Genomic DNA, 21,431 nt, shown 5'->3' on the forward strand with positions numbered 1-21,431 from the left:
GTCCATCTTTCAGAGTCACTGAGAACACAACCCTATTAAATGCTCAGGAGGTGGATGATTCAATTAGCCATGAAACCAGGAGTGAATTTTTCATCTGCAATACATTGCAGAAACATGCACTGTTGGATGTAAGAACAACATGTATGTTGTTTTATTTCAATGCAAATCCACTCAAACGTGTGGGAATTATTGGAATGCTCTGCTTTGTAAATTCCCTTTCTTATATAGCTGTGAAGAGGAGATCTATCAGTATTCAAAAATCAAAATATCTTGATGATATCCTTTTGATGGGTTAGTTTCATGGAATTTCCTTTACAAAGACATGCAAAGCATATGGAAACAAAATGTCAACATTCTTGACAACTAGAACCCTAGATTTGTTTGTATTTCCATGGACACCCTTGTCAACCCATCATACCAGAGAAGTTCATATGCATGAGACAAAGTACTGAACTGGAATAAGTTTACCTATTAGATGCAACAAAAAAAGTTCCTTCACATTTCAGGCATGGAAAATTCTTAAAAACGCTTGGTTAAAAACACGCTCACAGAGCAAGCCAAAAAGTTCAGAGAGTCTGTAACTTACTAAGCTCATATTACATATATATGTCCCTATAAACAAATTACATCCTACAGAGTTTTCCTTAGAATGGGTTGTTTGCATATTGTTCAGGTTGAGTTGTGCGCAGGTATTGTGTTTATCAGGGCCGTGCACAGACAATTTGAGGGGCATGTGTTGAAACTCCCTCCCTTTGTTTTTTTGTTTTGTTTTTATATTAAGACTATTAAGTAAGCCTACATAAAAGGAAGAAATGGTCACATCTTCATGACAAATTCAACAACACAAAATAATACTCTCAAAAGCTTTAGATTTATTCACTATTAATAACAACCATAATAATAAAATAGATAATATAGATATACAGGGTTTCAAGGCTACTTTACTATATTTAATAGTAAATATTATTATTTTTTATAATTTTTTTCTTTCTTTTTTTTTCTTCTTTTTTTTCTTCTTTTTTTTCTTCTTATTATTTAACCTTAGCCAGTTGTCGAAGAGTTCTTTGAAACGTTGTTCTTCAGTAAAGTTACTTGATATAAAAAAAAGGTAGGCCGTAGATCTTTATTTACTGCTGGATCTCTCTACTGAGAGCTTATGCTCTACTGCATGCTTATGCTTCTCTGTAATGGACAGTCTGTATTCATATTTGTGGGCATAATTGTCGGTGGTGGTAGTTATGTTTTAGGCCTATAATACAATTTTACCTAGTAGCGTGTGTGTGTATGTGTGTGTGTCTAGCAGAGACAGAGCTTTTAAGTGATATTGATGTTGGTCTCGGGTCGGGTTTGGGCTGAAAAATTGCAGACGTTTTCGGGCTAGGGCCGGATTAGGGCTTGAACACCACGTGCCAGGTCTCGGTTAGGGCTGGTTGTTTTGCCCCGTGCAGGGCTCTAGGCAGTATGCTAGCTGGAGCCATTTACCTCCAGTCTTTGTGCTAAGCTAGGCTAACGGTGAGTGCGTCAGACAGAGTTACGGCACGCACGAAGATGAAAATGGTATGTATGGACTTATCTAACTCTGGGGGATACGGTGAATAAGCTAAAGTCCCAAAAAGTCGGCGTGTTCCTTTAACATTTTACAAAAGTCAAACTCAAATGCAGTTACGGGGTCTTTGACCAGCGAATGAGTGCAAATGTGCATTTTGTCCGTCATTAAAACGGCGCCGGCGGCATCACATTACATTTTCATCAACAAGTTACAAACTAGTTTGTTGTTGCTATATGGGCGCTCAGTTTTTCCTGTTGTAAAATACATTTGGCCAAAATCTCATTTTATAAAAGATGAAATGTTACTGTATGCACAGGCTATTTAAGGGTAGGCTATGTATTGACTATGACTAGATGGCAAATGCTACACCTCTCTCTCAGGTCCCACAATGTCAGTCAGACATCAAATAAATAAAATATGAGCCTTTATAGACATAGTGTTTAGTACTTATTAGTACTTAACTACAAGATCTTTGTTTTCCCTTGCAAAACTTCAGAATCAGCTGCTGTCTACTGTGCGGCTGCTGTGAAACTTCAATTCATTCGAGAATTCAGTCAAGATATAGGGGTCGGAGTTATCAGGCTTACTGACAGTTTGAGGATCAAACAAGATTTACACAAAGCTCTTTTTAAGAACTTTCATTGGCTAAATATTTCTAAAACAGACAGACAGACATAAAGGGTGACCAATAGCATTGATTTATAAAAAAAAAATTAAAAAAAACACCACCACCACACACACACACACAAAAAAAAGGCATGGAGTGTAAGAGCATGTGCTCTGCACAGGTTGAGCCTTACCTGTGCACGTGCCTGGTGTGTATTATGTAAAGCGGGTGCCAGTAACTCTGGACTACCAAAATTCCAAAAAGAGAAAGCAAAATTCTCTCCTGAGAATTTACATTTGATCTTTCTCTTGCATATGTAACAGCAACATTCGAGATGCATCACACAGTGCAGCTCACACCTTTCTTTTACAGTTTTATCATCTCCCCCTGCTCCCCCTCTTATTATCCTCCTCACCTAAAACTCACTAAAAACCTATGTTGCAATGTTAAATGTGTACAATAATAATTATACATGTTTGGTATCATTTGAAATGTCTCAGTGCGACTGGTACAAAGGTCTCATTCCCAAAGAAGTAAAACAAAAGATAATAAAGTTTTTAAGAGTTTAGAGATAACTTTCTTATATCTACCTCTACAACCATTCCTTGCAATATAAAATGTACAATATTAAATTTGTTCTTCAGTTATGAATGTTTTTGACTCATAGTCACAGATGACTCCAGCATATTCATGATGTCAACAGTTGTGCATTATCCTACAGTTCTTTAGTGAGGACTCAGTGCCAGTGCAGTTTACATTATCCATCCATATCTGTCCTGATCCTTATCCAAAATAAGCTTCATTCTTTGCTTCTATCACATCCCCACATCCCATCTCTCTACACACCACTGCAGCATCTGACAGATCCCAGCCATCATCACACACTGTTCCCCATGTTCCATTATAGAGAACCTCCACTCGTCCAGAACAGGAGCTGGAACCATTCACTAGTCTGATGTCACTGCCAATAGTGACAGTTGTGCAGCGTGTACGTGTTAGTCACAGATGCAGATGAGTTTTTCTATTAGCTCTTAATGAGGCTATGTTTTTTATGTCAGTATGTTGGTCTCCTTACCCAGAAGCAGAAAGAGTTGCACAGACCACAACATTGCTGTAAATATATTTCACATTGGGTAATGTGGTTCTTAAATATCAGCAATAATGAATGAAAGCATGAAAGAATCTGAATGTTTAAGCATCTTGTAATACTATAAATAATAATAATGTATCACACAAATGCAATGTTTACAGTTACATTTAGTGGTTACACTTTATTTTAAAGTGCCTTTATTGTTACAGTGTAATTCATTTAAGTACTCCGAGTAATATTAATTAACAACATGTACTTAGGCCCGGTTTCACAGAAAGGGCTTAGATTAAGCCAGGATTAGGCCTTAGTTCAATTAGGACATTCAAGTAGCTTTTATAAATGTGCCTTAGAAAAAAACATTACTGATATGCATCTTGAGACAAAACAATGGCACTGACATATTTTAAGATATGCCAGTGGAAGTTGCTTTCAGTTAAAACAGCTCAAACATGCATTTTAGTCTCGGACTACCTTAAACCTTATCTGTGAAAACAGGGGATAGGGTTAAGATTAGGGTTTGGTTTAGGGTTAGTTTATTATGCATAATTGACTGTTATTACTGGAGCAAGCACATGCAACCTGTAACAAAGACACTGTGAAATGACACTGTAGCCAATCTATTTTTTGAATTTCATATGATGGACAGTAATTATGTGTGGACTGTCAGTATACATGTAAGACAAAAAATATTGAAACAGCCCATTACATGAATGCAAAAGTACATGAAAAACACTGATGATAAGGTAGTACCTGGTTAGATGGCCGTCTGTGATTTTCCTCTTTATCTAGGATTGAGTTAGTCTGTTTGAAAAGTGAAGATGACGTGTGACAGTTATACTGACTGCGTACTGTCATCCGAAACAGATTCATATAAATGTGAATTTACATTTAATTGTGTGCATTTTTTTCTGCACCCAGTAAATGACACTGGCATCCACATTTGATAAACAAAACATCTAAGCCCGTTTATCGGTCCAAATGGGGGTTTCCGCCAGAACGGGTGAAGGTCTCTGCGTGTTACAGTCTTTCCGCGTGGCAAAGTAATTTAAATATAAGAAGGTACACAAATATATGGTTAAAAAATTATATAATTTATATGGATAATAGCTGTCAGGTTGGTGAATGGCAGTCACTCCTATTCTGGAAGAGAGGAGGTTTTCCACCATAGACAGTGGGGAACAGTGTGTGATGATGGCTGGGATCTGTCAGATGCTGCAGTGGTGTGTAGAGAGATGCATTATACTATGCATTATATCATAAATAAATATATGGCAAAAAGTATGTGTTGTATTGCTTCAATATTTTATTTGCTTTTTATCACCAATCAGTTATGGCGGTATTGTCAAGGTTTGAGGATAATGGATAAGACTTCAGGAGGCAATGTTGGTCAGACATGAGCTAAAGAAGTGTCACGGGTAGTTGAGGTAAACAGATCAAAATGATGGACTTTACATACAATAGTCCAAATAACAGGCGAACAGGATGACACACACACACACACACACACACACACACACACACACACACACACACACACACACACACACACACACACACACACACAGTGCTCATTTCATCATCGATACACAACGATATTGTATTTTATACAAAACCATTAACAAATCTATAAATTATAAAGCAACTCATTCTCCTCTTGACAACATACACTTCCTTTTTGAACACACAGTTGATTGACAACTGCATTCTACAACCAATTAAAATTCTGAAAAATTCAGGTGGTGACATCACATTTACATTTAATCTGTATAGTGGTATTTATTTAAATTGAGTCTCTTTCTTAATAATTAATTTAAAGATAAATGTTCAACATCAACTTTGTTAGCTCCATCAACTGAAATAGTCTGAAATACAACTGCTATTTCAAAGCTTTCGGCAAAACATTTTCTGCTAAACACCAATAAATCTTACAATGATTCTCCATTTCTTCATTGGGTGATGAAATAAAACGATGGCATCCAAAGGATAAAAACCTGTAAGTAAACAGCAGTACTACTTTATTTGTAAAAATAGAAACAAAAGTTTTGACTTGTTGATTTTGGTCACAAAATGCAGCATTAAAATGCAGTTTGTTTACTTTAGAAGTGAATCATTTCCCCAATACTGCTGTATGGTAATGACTTTCCAAAGTAAAAAAAACTCCCATAGACACAGGCTCATTGTTTGATCTTATCTTCTAAACAAAATAGGAAATACATCATGCAAACTGCTGTATCTTGATTTTATGGGGTGCGTTTCAATGGATACAATTTTGTTTAACAAATTTTTTGTTTTTTTAAATCAGCTGATAAAACATATCCATGTCGACAGCACTTTTCAAAAAGACCGGCTCAATCTAAGATGAAGAAGAGAACCATTTAGCAGGTATTAATAACATCATATTTGATATGTTTGCACATTTAATTACTTGTTTTTTTTATTTTGTGATATATTTAATATAGCTGGCTATGCTCATATAGATAATATATTAGAGGGGTTATTGTTAAAATGTCTTTACTTTGGACAATATACACAGTGTACTGTACTGTATATTCGATTACAATATGACAATACAATTAGAAACACTCAATTAGACAATTGTCTCATAATAAATATTTAGAATAAACAGCAATTATTTAAAATGTATCATTTTTTTGTCTGTAACATTCATTTCCTAACTCACAAATTAGTTAAAGGTTCTTCATGAAACCTTTATTTTTAAGAGCATAAGTCATAGATTTAACTTTTTGGATTTGACGTCATGTTTTCTGATATTCAACATTACCTGATTATGCTATTATTGATACAGGATAAAATCAAGTTACACTTTATTTTGATGGTCCACTTTAGACATTCTACAAACTATAATTTTGATTAGAAATCATAAAAAAAAAATTTGAGTAGACTGTTAGTTTAGGGATATGTTGTTAGGGTTCTGGTTAGTAGAATAAGTTAACATGTAGTAAAGATACTTATATTCAGTAGAATGTCTGTTGGTGACCATCAAAATAAAGTGTTAGCATATATTAAGCAGACAGTCTACTAATACTCTAATGACTGCTAGTTGACATAGTTGCAAAGTTACTTATAGTTAGTAGACTGTCTAACGTTGACCATCAGAATAAAGTATAACCTAAAATCATCATGTTACATATTTACATGTATGACTGTTTGAATGAACCACACATATTATGGTCTTAATTTGCATTCAGTTGCTTGTCTACACAGTGTAAAATGTGTGTTAAAATGTTATAGATTAAATACAGTAGATTGATATTCTTATTAATTGAGAAAGCAGTTTAGAAAACAAGACAAAGCAATAACGTTTTGTGTGATGATTCAACATGAATAATATATCATTTCTATTATATTTCTAGACACTATGCTGTGGTTCATGCAATTCTTTCTGCTTCTGGGTAAGAGAACTCATAATACACATTGCTAAAAATGTACCAGTGACCAAGATTTGTTTCAAAGTGAAAGCTTAAATTTCCCAGAACTATGAATTCTAGTTTTTTTTAAACTATTTAATAGCCTATTGAAAAAATAACAATTTGGAACTTTGACTCTTTAGCATGTATAGGTTATACAATTGCCAATAGTACAGATGAAATCAGGTTGGTGAATGGTTCCAGCTCCTGTTCTGGAAGAGTGGAGGTTCTCTATAATGGAACATGGGGAACAGTGTGTGATGATTACTGGGATCTGTCAGATGCTGCAGTGGTGTGTAGAGAGATGGGATGTGGGGATGTGATAGAGGCAAAGAGTGAAGCTTATTTTGGACAAGGATCAGGACAGATATGGATGGATGATGTTCAATGTGCTGGGAATGAATCCACACTGAAAAACTGTTCATCAAATGGATGGGGAGTAAACAACTGTAGCCATCAACAAGATGCTGGAGTCATCTGCCAATGTGAGTCAAAAACATTCTTACAATTTAATGATTATAATAATTTTAGGGGAAAAAAACAATTTTGTCTCATTTGCTTATTTGTGTGGATAACAGCTGTTAGATTGGTAATGGGTGACAACTCCTGTTCTGGACGAGTGGAGGTTCTCTATAATGGAACATGGGGAACAGTGTGTGATGATGGCTGGGATCTGTCAGATGCTGCAGTGGTGTGTAGAGAGATGGGCTGTGGGGATGTGATAGAGGCAAAGAGTGGTGCTTATTTTGGACAAGGATCAGGACAGATATGGATGGATGATGTAAACTGCATTGGCACTGAGACTTCACTAAAGAACTGTAGGACAAATGGATGGGGAATACATAACTGTGGACATCATGACGATGCTGGAGTCATCTGCAACTGTGAGTTAAAAACATTCTTACAATTTAATGATTATAATAATTTTAGGGGGAAAAAACTATTTTGTCTTATTTGCTTATTTGTGTGGATAACAGCTGTTAGATTGGTAATGGGTGACAACTCCTGTTCTGGACGAGTGGAGGTTCTCTATAATGGAACATGGGGAACAGTGTGTGATGATTACTGGGGTCTGTCAGATGCTGCAGTGGTGTGTAGAGAGATGGGCTGTGGGGATGTGATAGAGGCAAAGAGTGGTGCTTATTTCGGACAAGGATCAGGACAGATATGGATGGATGATGTAAATTGCACTGGCACTGAGACCTCACTGAAGAACTGTAGGACAAGTGGATGGGGAATACATAACTGTGGACATTTCAAGGATGCTGGAGTCATCTGCACTGGTGAGTCAAAAACAATCACTGAACTTAAATGTATAGTTTTTATAGTTTTAATATTGTACATTTTCCTTTTTTAAGGAATGACCCAAGAGAGATAAACAGAACCAGTCTTGTTCTTCCAAACACTATGTGTGATTGTTCTTTTTCAAATAAGATAATATTAAGGCAAATGCACAAAAACTAACTTGTGTCTTTATATTATTTGTATGGATAGTATCTGTCAGGTTGGTGAATGGAGACAACTCCTGTTCTGGACGAGTGGAGGTTCTCTATAATGGAACATGGGGAACAGTGTGTGATGATGGCTGGGATCGGTCAGATGCTGCAGTGGTGTGTAGAGAACTGGGCTGTGGGAGTGTTATAGATGCAAGTCATGCTTATTTTGGCCAGGGATCAGGGCCAATGTGGTTGAATAAAGTACAATGTATTGGGAGTGAATCTACTTTAAAAAGATGCAGATCAAATGCAATTGACTCCTGCAGAAATGATAAAGGTGCTGGAGTCATCTGTCAATGTGAGTCATAAAACTTTAAACAATGATTTTAATATGACATTGTCTAATCAACCCATCTTAATAGACATAAAAATAAATTTATTTTCTTTAGCTCCTGTCTTATTGAGAAATGGCAGTCATCCGTGTTCTGGAAGAGTGGAGGTGCGCCACAATGGAATATGGGGAACAGTGTGTGATGATGGCTGGGATCTGTCAGATGCTGCAGTGGTGTGTAGAGAACTGGGCTGTGGGAATGCAACAGAGGCAAAGAGTGGTGCTTATTTCGGACAAGGATCAGGGCCAGTGTGGATGAATAACGTGAGATGTAATGGAACAGAGTCTACACTGAAGAGCTGTGTATTAAGTGGAAGAGTTCAACAGAACTGCAGCCATGAAAAAGATGCTGGTGTTATCTGTGGAGGTGAGTGAATAATGTCTTATAATATCTTCTGACTAATATAAAACTTAAATAACAATGCTGCATTTCTTAACATAACAGTTGATATTAATGACATACAAACAAATGAATAAAAACAAAATCATGTCTGTCTTATTAAAGCCCATACACACCAAGAACGACAGCTATAATGATAACTATTAACAGAACGATAACATTCTGTTTACTATAAGCGTGCGCTGCAGTGCTCTTTAAAGTCAGCATGAAACGGAAGTTGCGATTTCTTCCATATTGTGATGAATATCTGAGTGAAACGACTTCTCAAACAAGAAAAAATTACTTGATTTTGTCCATGGGGAATTGATTGGATGATTGGATGTTTAGGGTTATGGATGCTATTGGTCGATCTCATGTGAGTGACAGGTTGCCCCGCCCTCGTGCCAGTAAACGTCATTAGAGAAGAGAAAATGTCTCTTGATGTTTCTGCTAGAGGGAGGAGAAGTTATTTTGATTAAAGATTACGAGGCCACATGAATAAAAAAAAAATATGCATGGATAAATCATTTCTAATAAATACTGCAATGTTCATTACAAAAAAAGAAATGTCAATTTTTATTCATTCATTCTGATTGGCTTTTCTGAAAGTTTTTCCAACAATATTGTTTCTCTGTGCCGTTATTGTTAGTTGCGGTGTGGACTCTGCTATTCTTTTATATTTAAAATGATATTCAAGATCGTCCTATGATGAGACTATAGTCAACTCTGTTTCTGACTTGCTTGTTTGTTAGCCAAAATTAAATTGCAGAATGGTTCCAGCTCCTGTTCTGGAAGAGTGGAGGTTTTCCATAATGGAACATGGGGAACAGTGTGTGATAATGGCTGGGATCTGTTAGATGCTGCAGTGGTGTGTAGAGAGATGGGATGTGGGGATGCTACAGAGGCAAAAAAAGGTGCTTTTTTTGGGAGCGGCTCAGGACCAATATGGATGAATAATGTAAATTGTTATGGGAATGAGCTTACTCTAAAGAAATGTAGATCACATGGATGGGACATAGAGAACTGTACTCATCATAAAGATGCTGGTGTCATCTGCCAATGTGAGTCAAAAACATGAATAAAAATGAGACCACTTATGCCAGGTTCAGACTACACGATATCGTCCGATTTTGGCAGCCCGAGGGTGTCGTGGTAATTCGTAAATGACAATGGTCATCTATACTCATGAAGTGATCGTTTTAGAGGCGCTTCAGCAACCTGGTGAGCACTGGAACTAGCATTAAGCTAACATGACGTTTCAGTGGCTATTTCCACATTCTCAATGACATCACACACATTGTTAAAGATGGCAAGCGATGACTGGTCAGCAAGCAACGTGTAGTTTGACATGTTTTTGTCTACGACACAAGAATTTAGGAGTCAAAATTGCATAATCTGACACAGTGACTATCGTAATAGATAAAAAATATTGTGTAGTCTGAACCCGGTATTACACTGTACCATCCAGAACATTACTAGTCCTTGTTTAAAAATCAAACTAATGTAACATTAATCATTATTGTCTTTGAAAGATGACAATTTATCTTCAACAACTGCAAAAACAAGCCCAAAAACAAGCTCAACAACAGAAGTGAAGTCTGCAGCTGCTGTTTCTGCCACCAGTTCTCTAAGAAACAACTCTTTCGTCTCTTGTACGTGAAAGTTTACCTCTTTTGAGCAATGTGCAAACCTTTCAACATTTTTCCAGCAATTTTTAAACATCTTGCAACATGTTTTTACCATATTTGAGATGTGTGTTAAACTAAGCAGTTACTATAGAAACAAACAGAGCTTGACTTTAACACCCACCAACCAGGCAAATGCGGGTGATTTCAGCAGTGCGTATAACACATGTCACTCCTACTAGCCACTATGGCGGGTTGAATTTTATGTATAATATGTACATTTTTCAATTGTAATTTGTAGTCTTTTAAAAAGGCATCTGAAATAATAAACTAAGTGCAATGTAGTGTTGTCAAAAATATAGATTTTTCGATACTGAAATATCTGAAATGCTTCCTATACTCATTTTTTGCAGAATAGATATACAACCAATATTGACACACAAACCCGCCTCCCTTCACTCACACGTTTAATTTGCTCCGGATGAAAATTGTTGGTGTTACAGAGCTTGAATTTCTGCACATAATTTTACTCACTCCTGCAGATTTTGTGCTCACACCTAAGTGTGCGCACATAAAGCCGCCTCTCAGTAAACTGAGTTCTTTTTCGCTGATTATTGCGCTTAAATACACACAAAATAATGTCAAAATGCCGGTCTTGGCGAGTATTCGTGTAAACAAAGTCAGTTATGTTAAGTGAACGTAAACAGTTGAGAAAGAAAACACATGTGTAACAGTATAATGGATTCGTGCATCAAGTCTTAAAGTGACAGCAGCCTAATATACCTACTGCCAAATTATGAGATAATATAAAACAAATATCTATATGGCAGTTTTCCCACATCGATGCCAAAATTGTGGCCAGTGAAAATGCAGAGTGGCTAGTAATTTTGGAAAACCATTTGCCACAGTGGCTGGTGAACAAAAAAGTTAATGTCAAGCCCTGGAAACAAATATATTCGGCTAAATAATTAGCAAAGAACAAAATATGAATTTTTCCTTATTATAATATCATAATAAAATGACAGAGATTCAGTTTCATGTCTATTTCAGATCACTTTACCTATATCAACGAGTCAAAAAGCTGGATTGACGCACTAGGATACTGCAGAATTCACCACCAGACTTTGGTGCACATTTTAAATGCCACAGCACAAGAGTACATCACACAGATGCTGCAGGGTAAAGACATCCCCAATGGAGTGTGGATCGGGCTTGAACGGAGTATGCTCTTCACTTGTTCGCCCTGGCTGTGGACCGGTGGGCCATATGTGGACTATGCATCATGGCATCAAACCTTTCCAGTGGACCTAGGGAGCAGGTTTTGTGGAAAACTTCTTACAGACAAACAGAACACGTTTGGATGGGTGGATGCTTGCTGCCATGAGCAACTTCCTTTTATTTGTCAGGTCAGTAGTTATTGGCTTTTTCACTGCATGCATGCATTATTGTGCTTTTGATCATAAATAGCTGTGTGTACAGTTTTCATATTTTATGTTTTGTCCATCTTTAACTGAATGCTCAATACAGGTTAAATTCTACAAGACATGTCTTTAAGAGTGAACGGAGCCTAAAATAACTCTCTTTTGTCATGTCTCATCAGGGATGAAACACTAGGCGGAGCTGTTTCCAAGTTTGGAGTCGTTTGCTGATGATCACAGAAATTGAGTCATGATGCTTTGATAAGCAAATTTCGTTTTGATTTTAAACAAATTATATTAAAATGCAGCCCTGTTTGGTGGTGTGGACTTACATTTACATTACAAAATAATACATTTATCTATTTGTATTATCTCTTAAATCTTTTATTAATGCATGCAATGATTTTTAAACCAGCCTTATGCATGGGTGATGGAAAGCTGCCTAAATATATATTAGAATCTACGTGGAAATGTGAATCTTCTTTCTTCGTTTTGTCATGGTTTATACAGTTTATGATCTATATTGCTTATTAAAGTAAAAGTTAGTTCTGTGTGCCCATAAGTTTATTATTTGGGATTGTGCTTATTTCTTTCAAAGGTTTTTCATTTATGTGTTTTCTTTCCCTTTGTTAAATGTATTTAATTGCAGTAAGATTTTAGTGTCATGCATAATTCATAACTATTTAAATAATGTTTTTGAAATGTTTCTCTAACGATTTTTGATTGGTACTATTAACTATCAAATTATTTGCATTACAAAATGTCTGTATTTGCATTATGAATATATTCATACAATTGTAATAGTTTATATTGAGATGAAAGCTAATAAACCTTTATTTCAAAATAAGTCTTGAGCAGTTTTTATGTAAATAGCATAATTTGGTTAAGATGACTTTCTGAAAGTAGTGTATATATTTTGTAGAAGTAAAAGATTATTTTAAGATTTGTTGTGATAATAGGCATATTTGTTATGTATTATTATTATTATAATAATTAATAATAATAATAATAGGCAAATAATAATAATTATAATAGCCTAGTAAGTTTTTTTTTAATAACAATAATGGTTTCCCCATCTCTCTCTCTCTCTCTCTCTCTCTCTCTCTCTCTCTCTCTCTCTCTCTCTCTCTCTCTCTCTCACACACTCACACTCACACTCACACACACACACACACACACACACACACACACACACACAGAGCGACACGCATCACAGACGGTTCCTCCCATTTCTGGCAAGTAGATGAATAGGAACTAAAGCCGGCTGCCTCCACACATAGGCATATCTCCCATGCGGATGCGTTAATATTTTTCCCGACAGTTTTGCAATAAAGAGCGTCTTTTCAAACGGAAAATATGTCGACAAGACCGGGATTCTACCGGCAAGAACTAAACAAGACTGTCTGGGAGGTGCCAGAGCGATACCAGAATCTCACACCGGTTGGATCGGGGGCATATGGCTCCGTATGGTGAGTCCAGCAGGCGAGTTTACAAACACTACTATGAGTAAGGTTTGGCTAATGAATATTAACGACGCAACCGATGATTGGCTGAAACGACTTCAGACCGCTGTCGAAGGCGTGGTTTGTGAATATTACCTCTGGGCGCTCCAGGAAAGTTAGCAAGCAACGTCAGCGTGGAGAAATTAATATTCATTAGCTTAGCCTTCGTCATAGTAAGATTCGTAATTCAGCGTCCAAGAAGAGGAGAGGGTGAGGCAGGAATAAAGCCTGAAAAAACAACATCCGGCATGCATCTTAAGAGAAAACAATAATCTTACTTTTCCCACAATGATAATTAACCACTGGCAGGAAAATATTGAAAATGATATTTGTTAACATTGCTGTTTATATTATTTTGATTATAATGTGATGAAGGCTGCTGCTCCTTTTGTTTACTGACATGTGTCAATCATTCCTGGAGCTGTAATGTCTGTCTGACTTGTGTGGCGTGTCTGTAGATAAGTAAAAAAAGGAGTGATGCTGAACTGACACTTGAATTATGTATCTGGCAATCCATCAAGAACAAAAAGGCAGATCTGAAAGAAAACAGGTGTTCGCAGGTAGTCACATCAATTGTATTTATATACAGACTGAGCACATTACTAAGGCTTCAGATTCTGTTTAGTTAGGTTATAAACAACCTTCCAACATGCCCATCTGATATGACGATATTGCTCTAGTTAGACAACATGCTAGGCCTATTCAGTTCCGGTAAAGTGAGACCATCGAGTTTTGCCCGTGCCACACCCCCATCTGCATCTGATGTCCATCTGCATGGGAAAACATCCAGATATTTCATCCTGCCATAATGCACTCATTCCGAGAGATCAACATTGCACTCTGTATCATCTCAACTGCAACATTAGAGCCCTCCAGCCTCTCTCGTGCTGTGACTGACTGAAACGGTTGCCATGGTGACGCAGCTTCTGGCTTCAGTATCTTCCCATTTTCACCATACTAATTGCAAATATTGTGAACATGTCAGTCAGTTTATACTCAAGTCAGCCATGTCATTTTTGAAGTTCCAACAATAGTTGCATAGTCATCCGCATAATATGCTAAATTAAGTTTGCAAGTGAACATGTTTCTCTTCCTCTTCCCAACTTTTCTATTTTTTTAATCAAACCAAGTTTCACAATTGTTGTGTAATCAGGCATTGCCGTTTCCGCTCAGCATTACATCTGCAGGCTACTGTTGCGACAAGAGCTCAGTTAGTCAAATCAGTTATGGTATTCTTCAATAGTTATCACAGAAAGAAAATCCACAATGGCTTAAAGAGGCACAATATCACAAATATTGTACATATGAATTCTATCTATACAGCAAAATTTCTCAACTAAACTTGCAATGACTATATATCACATTAAGAGTTGCTTCATCTGTTTTGGGCTTTTTTAAGCTGCTGGCTTTCAGGTCCTGTTTGCTTCAGGCAGATGCTGAAATTAGTGTACTGAAAGACATTGCGGTTGACAATGTTAAATGGAAGCTAACTAACAAATATACCAAACCTAAAGGCATCTGGAAGAAAAAAATAGCAGAGGAGAACACTGCTTGAGGGCATCACATGGCATCCTGTTTCAGAAGCTATTACCAGGTTTTTTTTCCCATTTGTTTGGGAGATTTGCCAGCTCTGAAAAATGACGGGATGCAGCTCATTTCATTGTCAGTGATGCAGATGCCCCACAACATCCTGAGACCACCTGAGACCTAATTATTTCATTATCGTATTAAAAGATGCACAACACTAACAATGGATTTTACACAGAGGATTTAATTGTTGCTGATTGGATCCCATGTCGACTTGAGGTTCAGTTATTTCTAACAGCCTGGGGATATGATTATAGAGACATTTCAGTGTATCATCTGACATGAGAGGCTTGATTAAGCTATTGTTATGTATTTTATTAATAATAAGCCTTGTCCCATTGTGCTTTAATAAAGTATGCAAAACCAACAGTGCAATATTCAGACCTGTCCGCACAAATCCTTATTTAAATGTCTGTCATTTTATACCCCAAGAAACTCTGTCACACGCACTAACGCTTTCTTACTCAAATGAGCTGTGAATTTGCATTGTTCACGTTAAGCCTCTATCTATTGTGTGATTATTTGACTTCTTCACAGCAGAGCTGATTTATTTTAAAGGAAGGGGGCAGGGCAGACCTGGTGTGTGGAAGGGTTGAATCAAGGGATGGGAGCGTCCCAAATGGGGGTTGGGTGCTTTTGTCTTTAACAGAGTCAGAGACTTTAGTGTGGCCATAAAACAAAATAATGAAATTAAATAAAAATACATAGCCTATATTGCACGATTCATTTGTAGATGCATGATTCTGTTTTTAAAAGAGACTTTAGTGTGGCACTAAAATAATTAAATAAAACAAATTAAAATAAAATAAAATATACATTGTATGACTTATTCGTAGATGCATGATTCAGTTTTTAAAAGAGACTTTAGTGTGGCACTTAAATAATAAAAGAAAACAAAAAAATAAAAAATAAATATATATACATTGTATGACTTCGTAGATGCATGATTCAGTTTTTAAAAGAGACTTTAGTGTGGCACTAAAATAATAAAATAAATTTGATAAATAAAATAATAAAAATAAAATGCATATTGCATGATTCATTTGTATATATAAAACTCAGGGACTGCATTTCACATCTTGATTAATGAATATTGAAGAATTCCATCAAGCTCTATAGACCTGCCAGATGTTTTGATTTATTTTATTTAATATACTAAAGTACATTAAAAAATACTGAGTTTCAGCAGGAATTTTTTACTTTATTCACTGACGCAATTACTTTTGCTTCCCTTTCACCTAATGTCTCAGCTGCCCTTCTGAAACATTAAAATAATTAGCATGTCTAATCAGTCTCAACTGATATGACTCTAGAGCCTCTGAAAGGTGAGACAAATGTCCATTTTACTATGTACTTAATTACTTCTGAGTCTTGCACTCATGTTCGACATGTTTCTCTAGAGCATGTGGTTAAATAAAGAACATATGAGTGCTTTCATAAAGAGCCAGCCTAATAAGGGCCTCTGCTATGAGGAAGTAATATTTTGAATGAAAGGTCAAATTACAAATCATGTTGTCATAACAAAAATCCTGTTATCATGGCAATTGTCTCAGCAAAAACATTCGTTCTAAATTTGATCAAATAATTGTCTAACTCTTTTTCATTCTCTAGCTCAGCATATGATGTGCGTCTTCGTCAGAAAGTGGCTGTTAAGAAGCTCTCCAGACCCTTCCAGTCTCTCATCCACAGCAGAAGAACGTACAGAGAACTGAGACTGCTCAAACAAATGAAGCACGAGAATGTAAGTCCTCCGAAAACACATGCAAACACATGGGCAGAAGGGAGCAAGCAAATCCCAAATGTCCATTCCTGCAAACCACACCATTCTGAGATCCTCTTTAAGTCTAGAGCCACGTGTGTCACTCATTGAAATGTTCTTGTCATCCAGGTTATTGGACTGCTGGATGTTTTCACCCCAGCAGCTTCTCTTGAAGAATTCAATGAGGTGTGAGTGTCTGCCCAGTGACAATTATCTGCATTTGAGAGCACATAAACTAGCGATCAGATGTCAGTGGAGCTAAAAAGGCCTATTTGATTAGATTAACCATCTGCACTTGCAGCTGACCAGTTATCAAACAATATTCTTTTGCATTTGCAAGTGATTTAAAAAGACTCTGTCTCTCTAGCTATCTTGTGACCAACCTGATGGGAGCGGATCTCAACAACATTGTCAAATTTCAAAGACTGTCAGATGAACACGTACAGTTCCTCATCTACCAGCTTCTCCGGGGCCTTAAGGCAAGCACATTTTGCGTTCTTTTTTTAACAAACACACATATAAACTGAAGCAAACAGATGTTATGATCAGTTATGAATTGCAGCGTTAAACTCTCTCTTTATCTCTCCTATCTTCTCATGGCTTGACTTTTTTCCCTCCTCACAAACAGTACATCCATTCAGCTGGCCTGATCCACAGAGTGAGTACTTTTCCTTTACTCCTCCACAGTTTTTGTTTAGCATCCACTTTACAGGCCGCTGGGGTCTTTACAAAAAAGTATGCCATAGTAACTGTATAATAGAAAATATTTGGTTTTAGTAGTTTTAACAACGTGCAATGGCATAATTCATATTTTAACAATATGCAATTTCACAATTGTAATTTGTATGCATGTCTGCAGGACTTAAAGCCCAGCAATGTAGCGGTGAATGAAGATTGTGAACTCAGGGTAAGAAAAACTCAGTCTACAAGCACCATGCTCCTGCATTACCACAATGCATTTCCCTGGTTCTAATTTATTTTAATCAAAACTGTCAGATCCTGGATTTTGGATTAGCCAGGCAGACAGATGACGAAATGACGGGTTACGTGGCGACTCGCTGGTATAGAGCACCCGAGATCATGCTCAACTGGATGCATTACAACCAGACAGGTAAAACGGGCTTACCTAGATAGGCGGTGATAGATAGATAGATAGATAGATAGATAGATAGATAGATAGATAGATAGATAGATAGATAGATAGATAGATAGATAGATAGATAGATAGATAGATAGATAGATAGATAGATAGATAGATAGATAGATAGATAGATAGATCTGTCTTTATGTTCTGTGCAACTGGTTGATTAAGTACGGTCATATCTGTTTTACAGTGGATATCTGGTCCGTTGGATGCATCATGGGTGAACTTCTGAAGGGGAAGGTTTTGTTTCCTGGCAACGATTGTATCCTTCGTCCATGAGCGCCACTTAAACCGTCTCTTAGTGTGTATGTGTGTGGTTTTTGAGTGAGTCTTGCTTCCTGTAAGGCAGGTGAGGAAAGCGCAGCCTAAGTGGTTCAAATTACATTATAAGCTGACTGTAAGGAACTAGAAATCCGGTTTCTATTCCAGACTTCACTTTCAGTTGGGCAACTTGGGATGAAGACTTTTTTAGGCCTGGTTTCACTGTTAACATCCAATGCATTCATACAAATACATCTAGGTGGATCTAAATCAGGATATGATGCTGATCTGTATAATCTTTAACATAATTTCTTCAGATATTGATCAGTTAAAGAGAATCATGGAGATGGTAGGCACTCCCACAGCTGACGTTTTGAAGAAGATTTCCTCCGAACATGTGAGAAGAGACCAATAGTTTGGTTATTGGTTTCATTTATAAATACTAAAAATGCATTCATGTTCTTGATGGATGATAGATGAACTGAAATTCAAAGCAGAGTTTAACCTCTTGATTTTTTTGTATTATGCATCCAGGCTCAGAAGTACATCCAGTCTCTTCCGCACATGCCCCAGCAGGACCTGGGGAAGATATTTAGGGGGGCAAATCCACTGGGTGAGACTAACACGTTATTTTACGATCGAGTCTGTAATAAAGTAAAAAAACAAAAGTGGTTACACTTTATTTTAAGGTGACGTAGTTACTTTGTACTTACTCAAATAAGTACTGAGTAATATTAATTAAGTGCATGTACTTACTATAGAGATGCGGTTATGGTTAGGTTTAGGGTTAGTTACTGTTATTACTATAGTAAGTACATTTAGTAACGTGTAATTACGTCACCTTAAAATAAAATGTTACCAAAGATGTGAATTAGTAAGTTCTAATTGTTTTACTCCTTTAGCGGTTGATCTGCTGAAAAAAATGCTGGTATTAGACTGTGACGGGAGGATCTCAGCCAGTGAAGCACTGTGCCATCCATACTTTTCCCAATACCACGATCCTGAAGATGAACCGGAGGCACCTCCGTACGATCAGACCCCTGAGAGCAAGGATCGCACACTTGAGGAGTGGAAAGGTGAGAGGGAGTCTTACATTACATGTTGTTACACTAAACACCGCCACGCTGAAGCGATTTGTTCACTCAGAAAATCAATGTAAACACGATCTGCTGAAATTGACACATTGTAATCTACAATCAACACAATTTTTAAAAAATTGTCACATTTTAACTTAAATTTTAGAGCTGTCCAGTGACAATGGTATTCAGTGTCTTTTTCTCCCTCCACAGAGCTGGTGTTTGAAGAAGTAAACAATTTCAAAGATCCTCCCAAAAAAACTGAAAGTCTTCAGGTTGAACAATAAAACTGAGCGGAACTACAATCCAGGAAGATACCAACCTCGCAACTGTCCGTCCTTCAAACATACCAACTATAGATGGACAAATGAACAGACTGCAGTCCAAACAGAGACAATGACCATGTATTTCCAAGGCATGATGCCCTTCTTGTATGTGGGTGTGTGTTCATACACCCATTTAATTAAGAGCAAAACATGACTGGTATTGTTGGAACATAAAAAAAAGTATTAATATTACAAGGTGCATGTTGTGTGTGTGTGTGTGTGTGTGTGTGTGTGTGTGTGTGTGTGTGTGTGTGTGTGTGTGTGTGTGTGTGTGTGTGTGTGTGTGTGTGCAGAGTTGTGAGTTTTGAGTGTTTTTTATATTTGATGTGAGACAGGTGTTTAGGTGAAAGCAGGGTACCTTTCGTACAAGACCAAAATAAATTAAGTAGAAGGAGGAGAAGGCCACACTGGAGAAAAATATGTTTACAATATTGGACGGAGTGGGATGTGTGTCTTAAAAAGTTTATATATGCATCAGTGTACAAAAGTCTCTGCATAAAATCAAATCAGTTACACAATCTGTCTTAACTCATTTTGCATTTGCAAGGCTATTTGAATATAACATACCTCAAACGCATCATGTGTTTTCGCACTGATTTACATGTTAGGTAAAAATATGAATGAGTTGTTTTGTTTAAAAAAAATTAATATATGCTGTACAAACAACGTTTCAAACTGTTTGTCTATTTTCAAGTTTTTTTAAAGTGCCAGTAGGCAGTTTCATGCTATTTATGGTAATATTTAATAGGCTTCCACAAGTCAGTTGTCAATATTCATATACTGTATGTTTGGGTCAATCTCACAAAACCCACCAAGAACTGTCAAGGGGTCATATTTCATCCCAAAATGAAAAAGATAGAAGTAATACAATTTGCATAAAGAACATTATTTCTAGGCTCATTCAAGATTTTTTATGTATTTATTTATTTTTGCATTTGTGACATTATCATATTGGGAACTGAGAGAAATGTGCTTGATTGCCATGAAAACAAAAAAAGCACATTTCTAAAGTGAAAAAAAAAAAAACATGAATATATATTGTTTTGTATATATATATATATATATATATATATATATATATATATATTTAATATATATATATAAATTCAGGAATTTTAAACTATAATAATTTATATATGAACATAATGACAAATAAACGGAGCAATTCCAAGAGGGTCCTCACACCATCGGTGCTCGGGCCCTAAAAAGTTTGAAATGACCCGGGTCAACAGCTCTTTATGTAGGCCAAAATATAATTTATATAATATAATATAGCCTAATATACGTTTTTTTTTTTTTTTGAAAACAATTTTAAGCCAGTCTTCTGGACGTTTTTTTTCTTTTTTTTCTGTCTATTAAAATTAATTACACAATATTTGAAAAGCATTTGGGTAAACGTAGCAGATGTTTACTCAGAATGAATGTGTCTTGTTTTTTGGAAAATAAGAAACTGCATTTTAGGAAGTGGTCAAACAAGTTGGCGTCACACTTATTTCTCAATGTGTTCTCAACATGTTTCGGAAGATCCTGAATGACAACAACTAGTTGATGTCATGAAACTAGTTAATTACCATCATCTATAGTTAAATGGGTAAAATGGGTGTGGATTCTCGCATTTACATTTTGTGCAAATGGCCATTAGCCTATCAACAACTACCCTGCCTTCAGCACAGAACAGTGTATTAGTTTAAAATACAGCTACTAAAGTACTTGGGACAAACCGACAAAGTACTTGTCACTTTTGTAATGTTGTTCAGATGTTCTGATCCTATTAGCACTTTGCCCTTACTATCCCTACCCTCCTCCTGGTCTCATGTATGCCTTTTAAACAAAGTTACTGCCTTCAACGGTTT

At 36.5% G+C, this 21,431-nt stretch overlaps 2 protein-coding genes across 4 annotated transcripts; both read left to right on the forward strand.

Moving 5' to 3' along the window:
- The first annotated feature begins 5,562 nt into the window (after positions 1–5,562).
- On the forward strand, positions 5,563–12,260 carry LOC309497741 (scavenger receptor cysteine-rich domain-containing protein DMBT1). 2 transcript variants are annotated; one of them, XM_082168041.1, is made up of 11 exons: positions 5,563–5,628; positions 6,621–6,659; positions 6,818–7,159; positions 7,253–7,558; positions 7,652–7,957; positions 8,169–8,468; positions 8,560–8,868; positions 9,633–9,941; positions 10,413–10,532; positions 11,556–11,911; positions 12,106–12,260. In XM_082168041.1, exons 2-11 carry the CDS (start codon positions 6,626–6,628, stop codon positions 12,109–12,111), a joined length of 2,388 nt encoding a protein of 795 aa, XP_082024167.1. In that variant the 5' UTR covers positions 5,563–5,628; positions 6,621–6,625; the 3' UTR covers positions 12,112–12,260. The 2 variants fall into 2 exon arrangements, with proteins under 2 accessions (XP_082024167.1, XP_082024168.1); XM_082168042.1 differs by lacking the exons at positions 9,633–9,941; positions 10,413–10,532.
- An 885-nt stretch (positions 12,261–13,145) lies between these two features.
- On the forward strand, positions 13,146–20,500 carry mapk11 (mitogen-activated protein kinase 11). 2 transcript variants are annotated; one of them, XM_082167009.1, is made up of 12 exons: positions 13,146–13,392; positions 16,624–16,753; positions 16,901–16,959; positions 17,139–17,250; positions 17,400–17,429; positions 17,631–17,678; positions 17,768–17,882; positions 18,106–18,177; positions 18,494–18,573; positions 18,711–18,789; positions 19,079–19,252; positions 19,466–20,500. In XM_082167009.1, the coding sequence occupies exons 1-12, from the start codon at positions 13,280–13,282 to the stop codon at positions 19,537–19,539; spliced, it is 1,086 nt and encodes a 361-aa protein (XP_082023135.1). In that variant the 5' UTR covers positions 13,146–13,279; the 3' UTR covers positions 19,540–20,500. The 2 variants fall into 2 exon arrangements, with proteins under 2 accessions (XP_082023135.1, XP_082023136.1); XM_082167010.1 differs by having other exon boundaries at positions 13,181–13,405.
- Positions 20,501–21,431: the final 931 nt, after the last annotated feature.

The sequence above is a fragment of the Leuciscus leuciscus genome, assembly GCF_965113295.1.
Source record: "Leuciscus leuciscus genome assembly, chromosome: 4".
NCBI classification, from domain to species: Eukaryota; Metazoa; Chordata; class Actinopteri; order Cypriniformes; family Leuciscidae; genus Leuciscus; species Leuciscus leuciscus.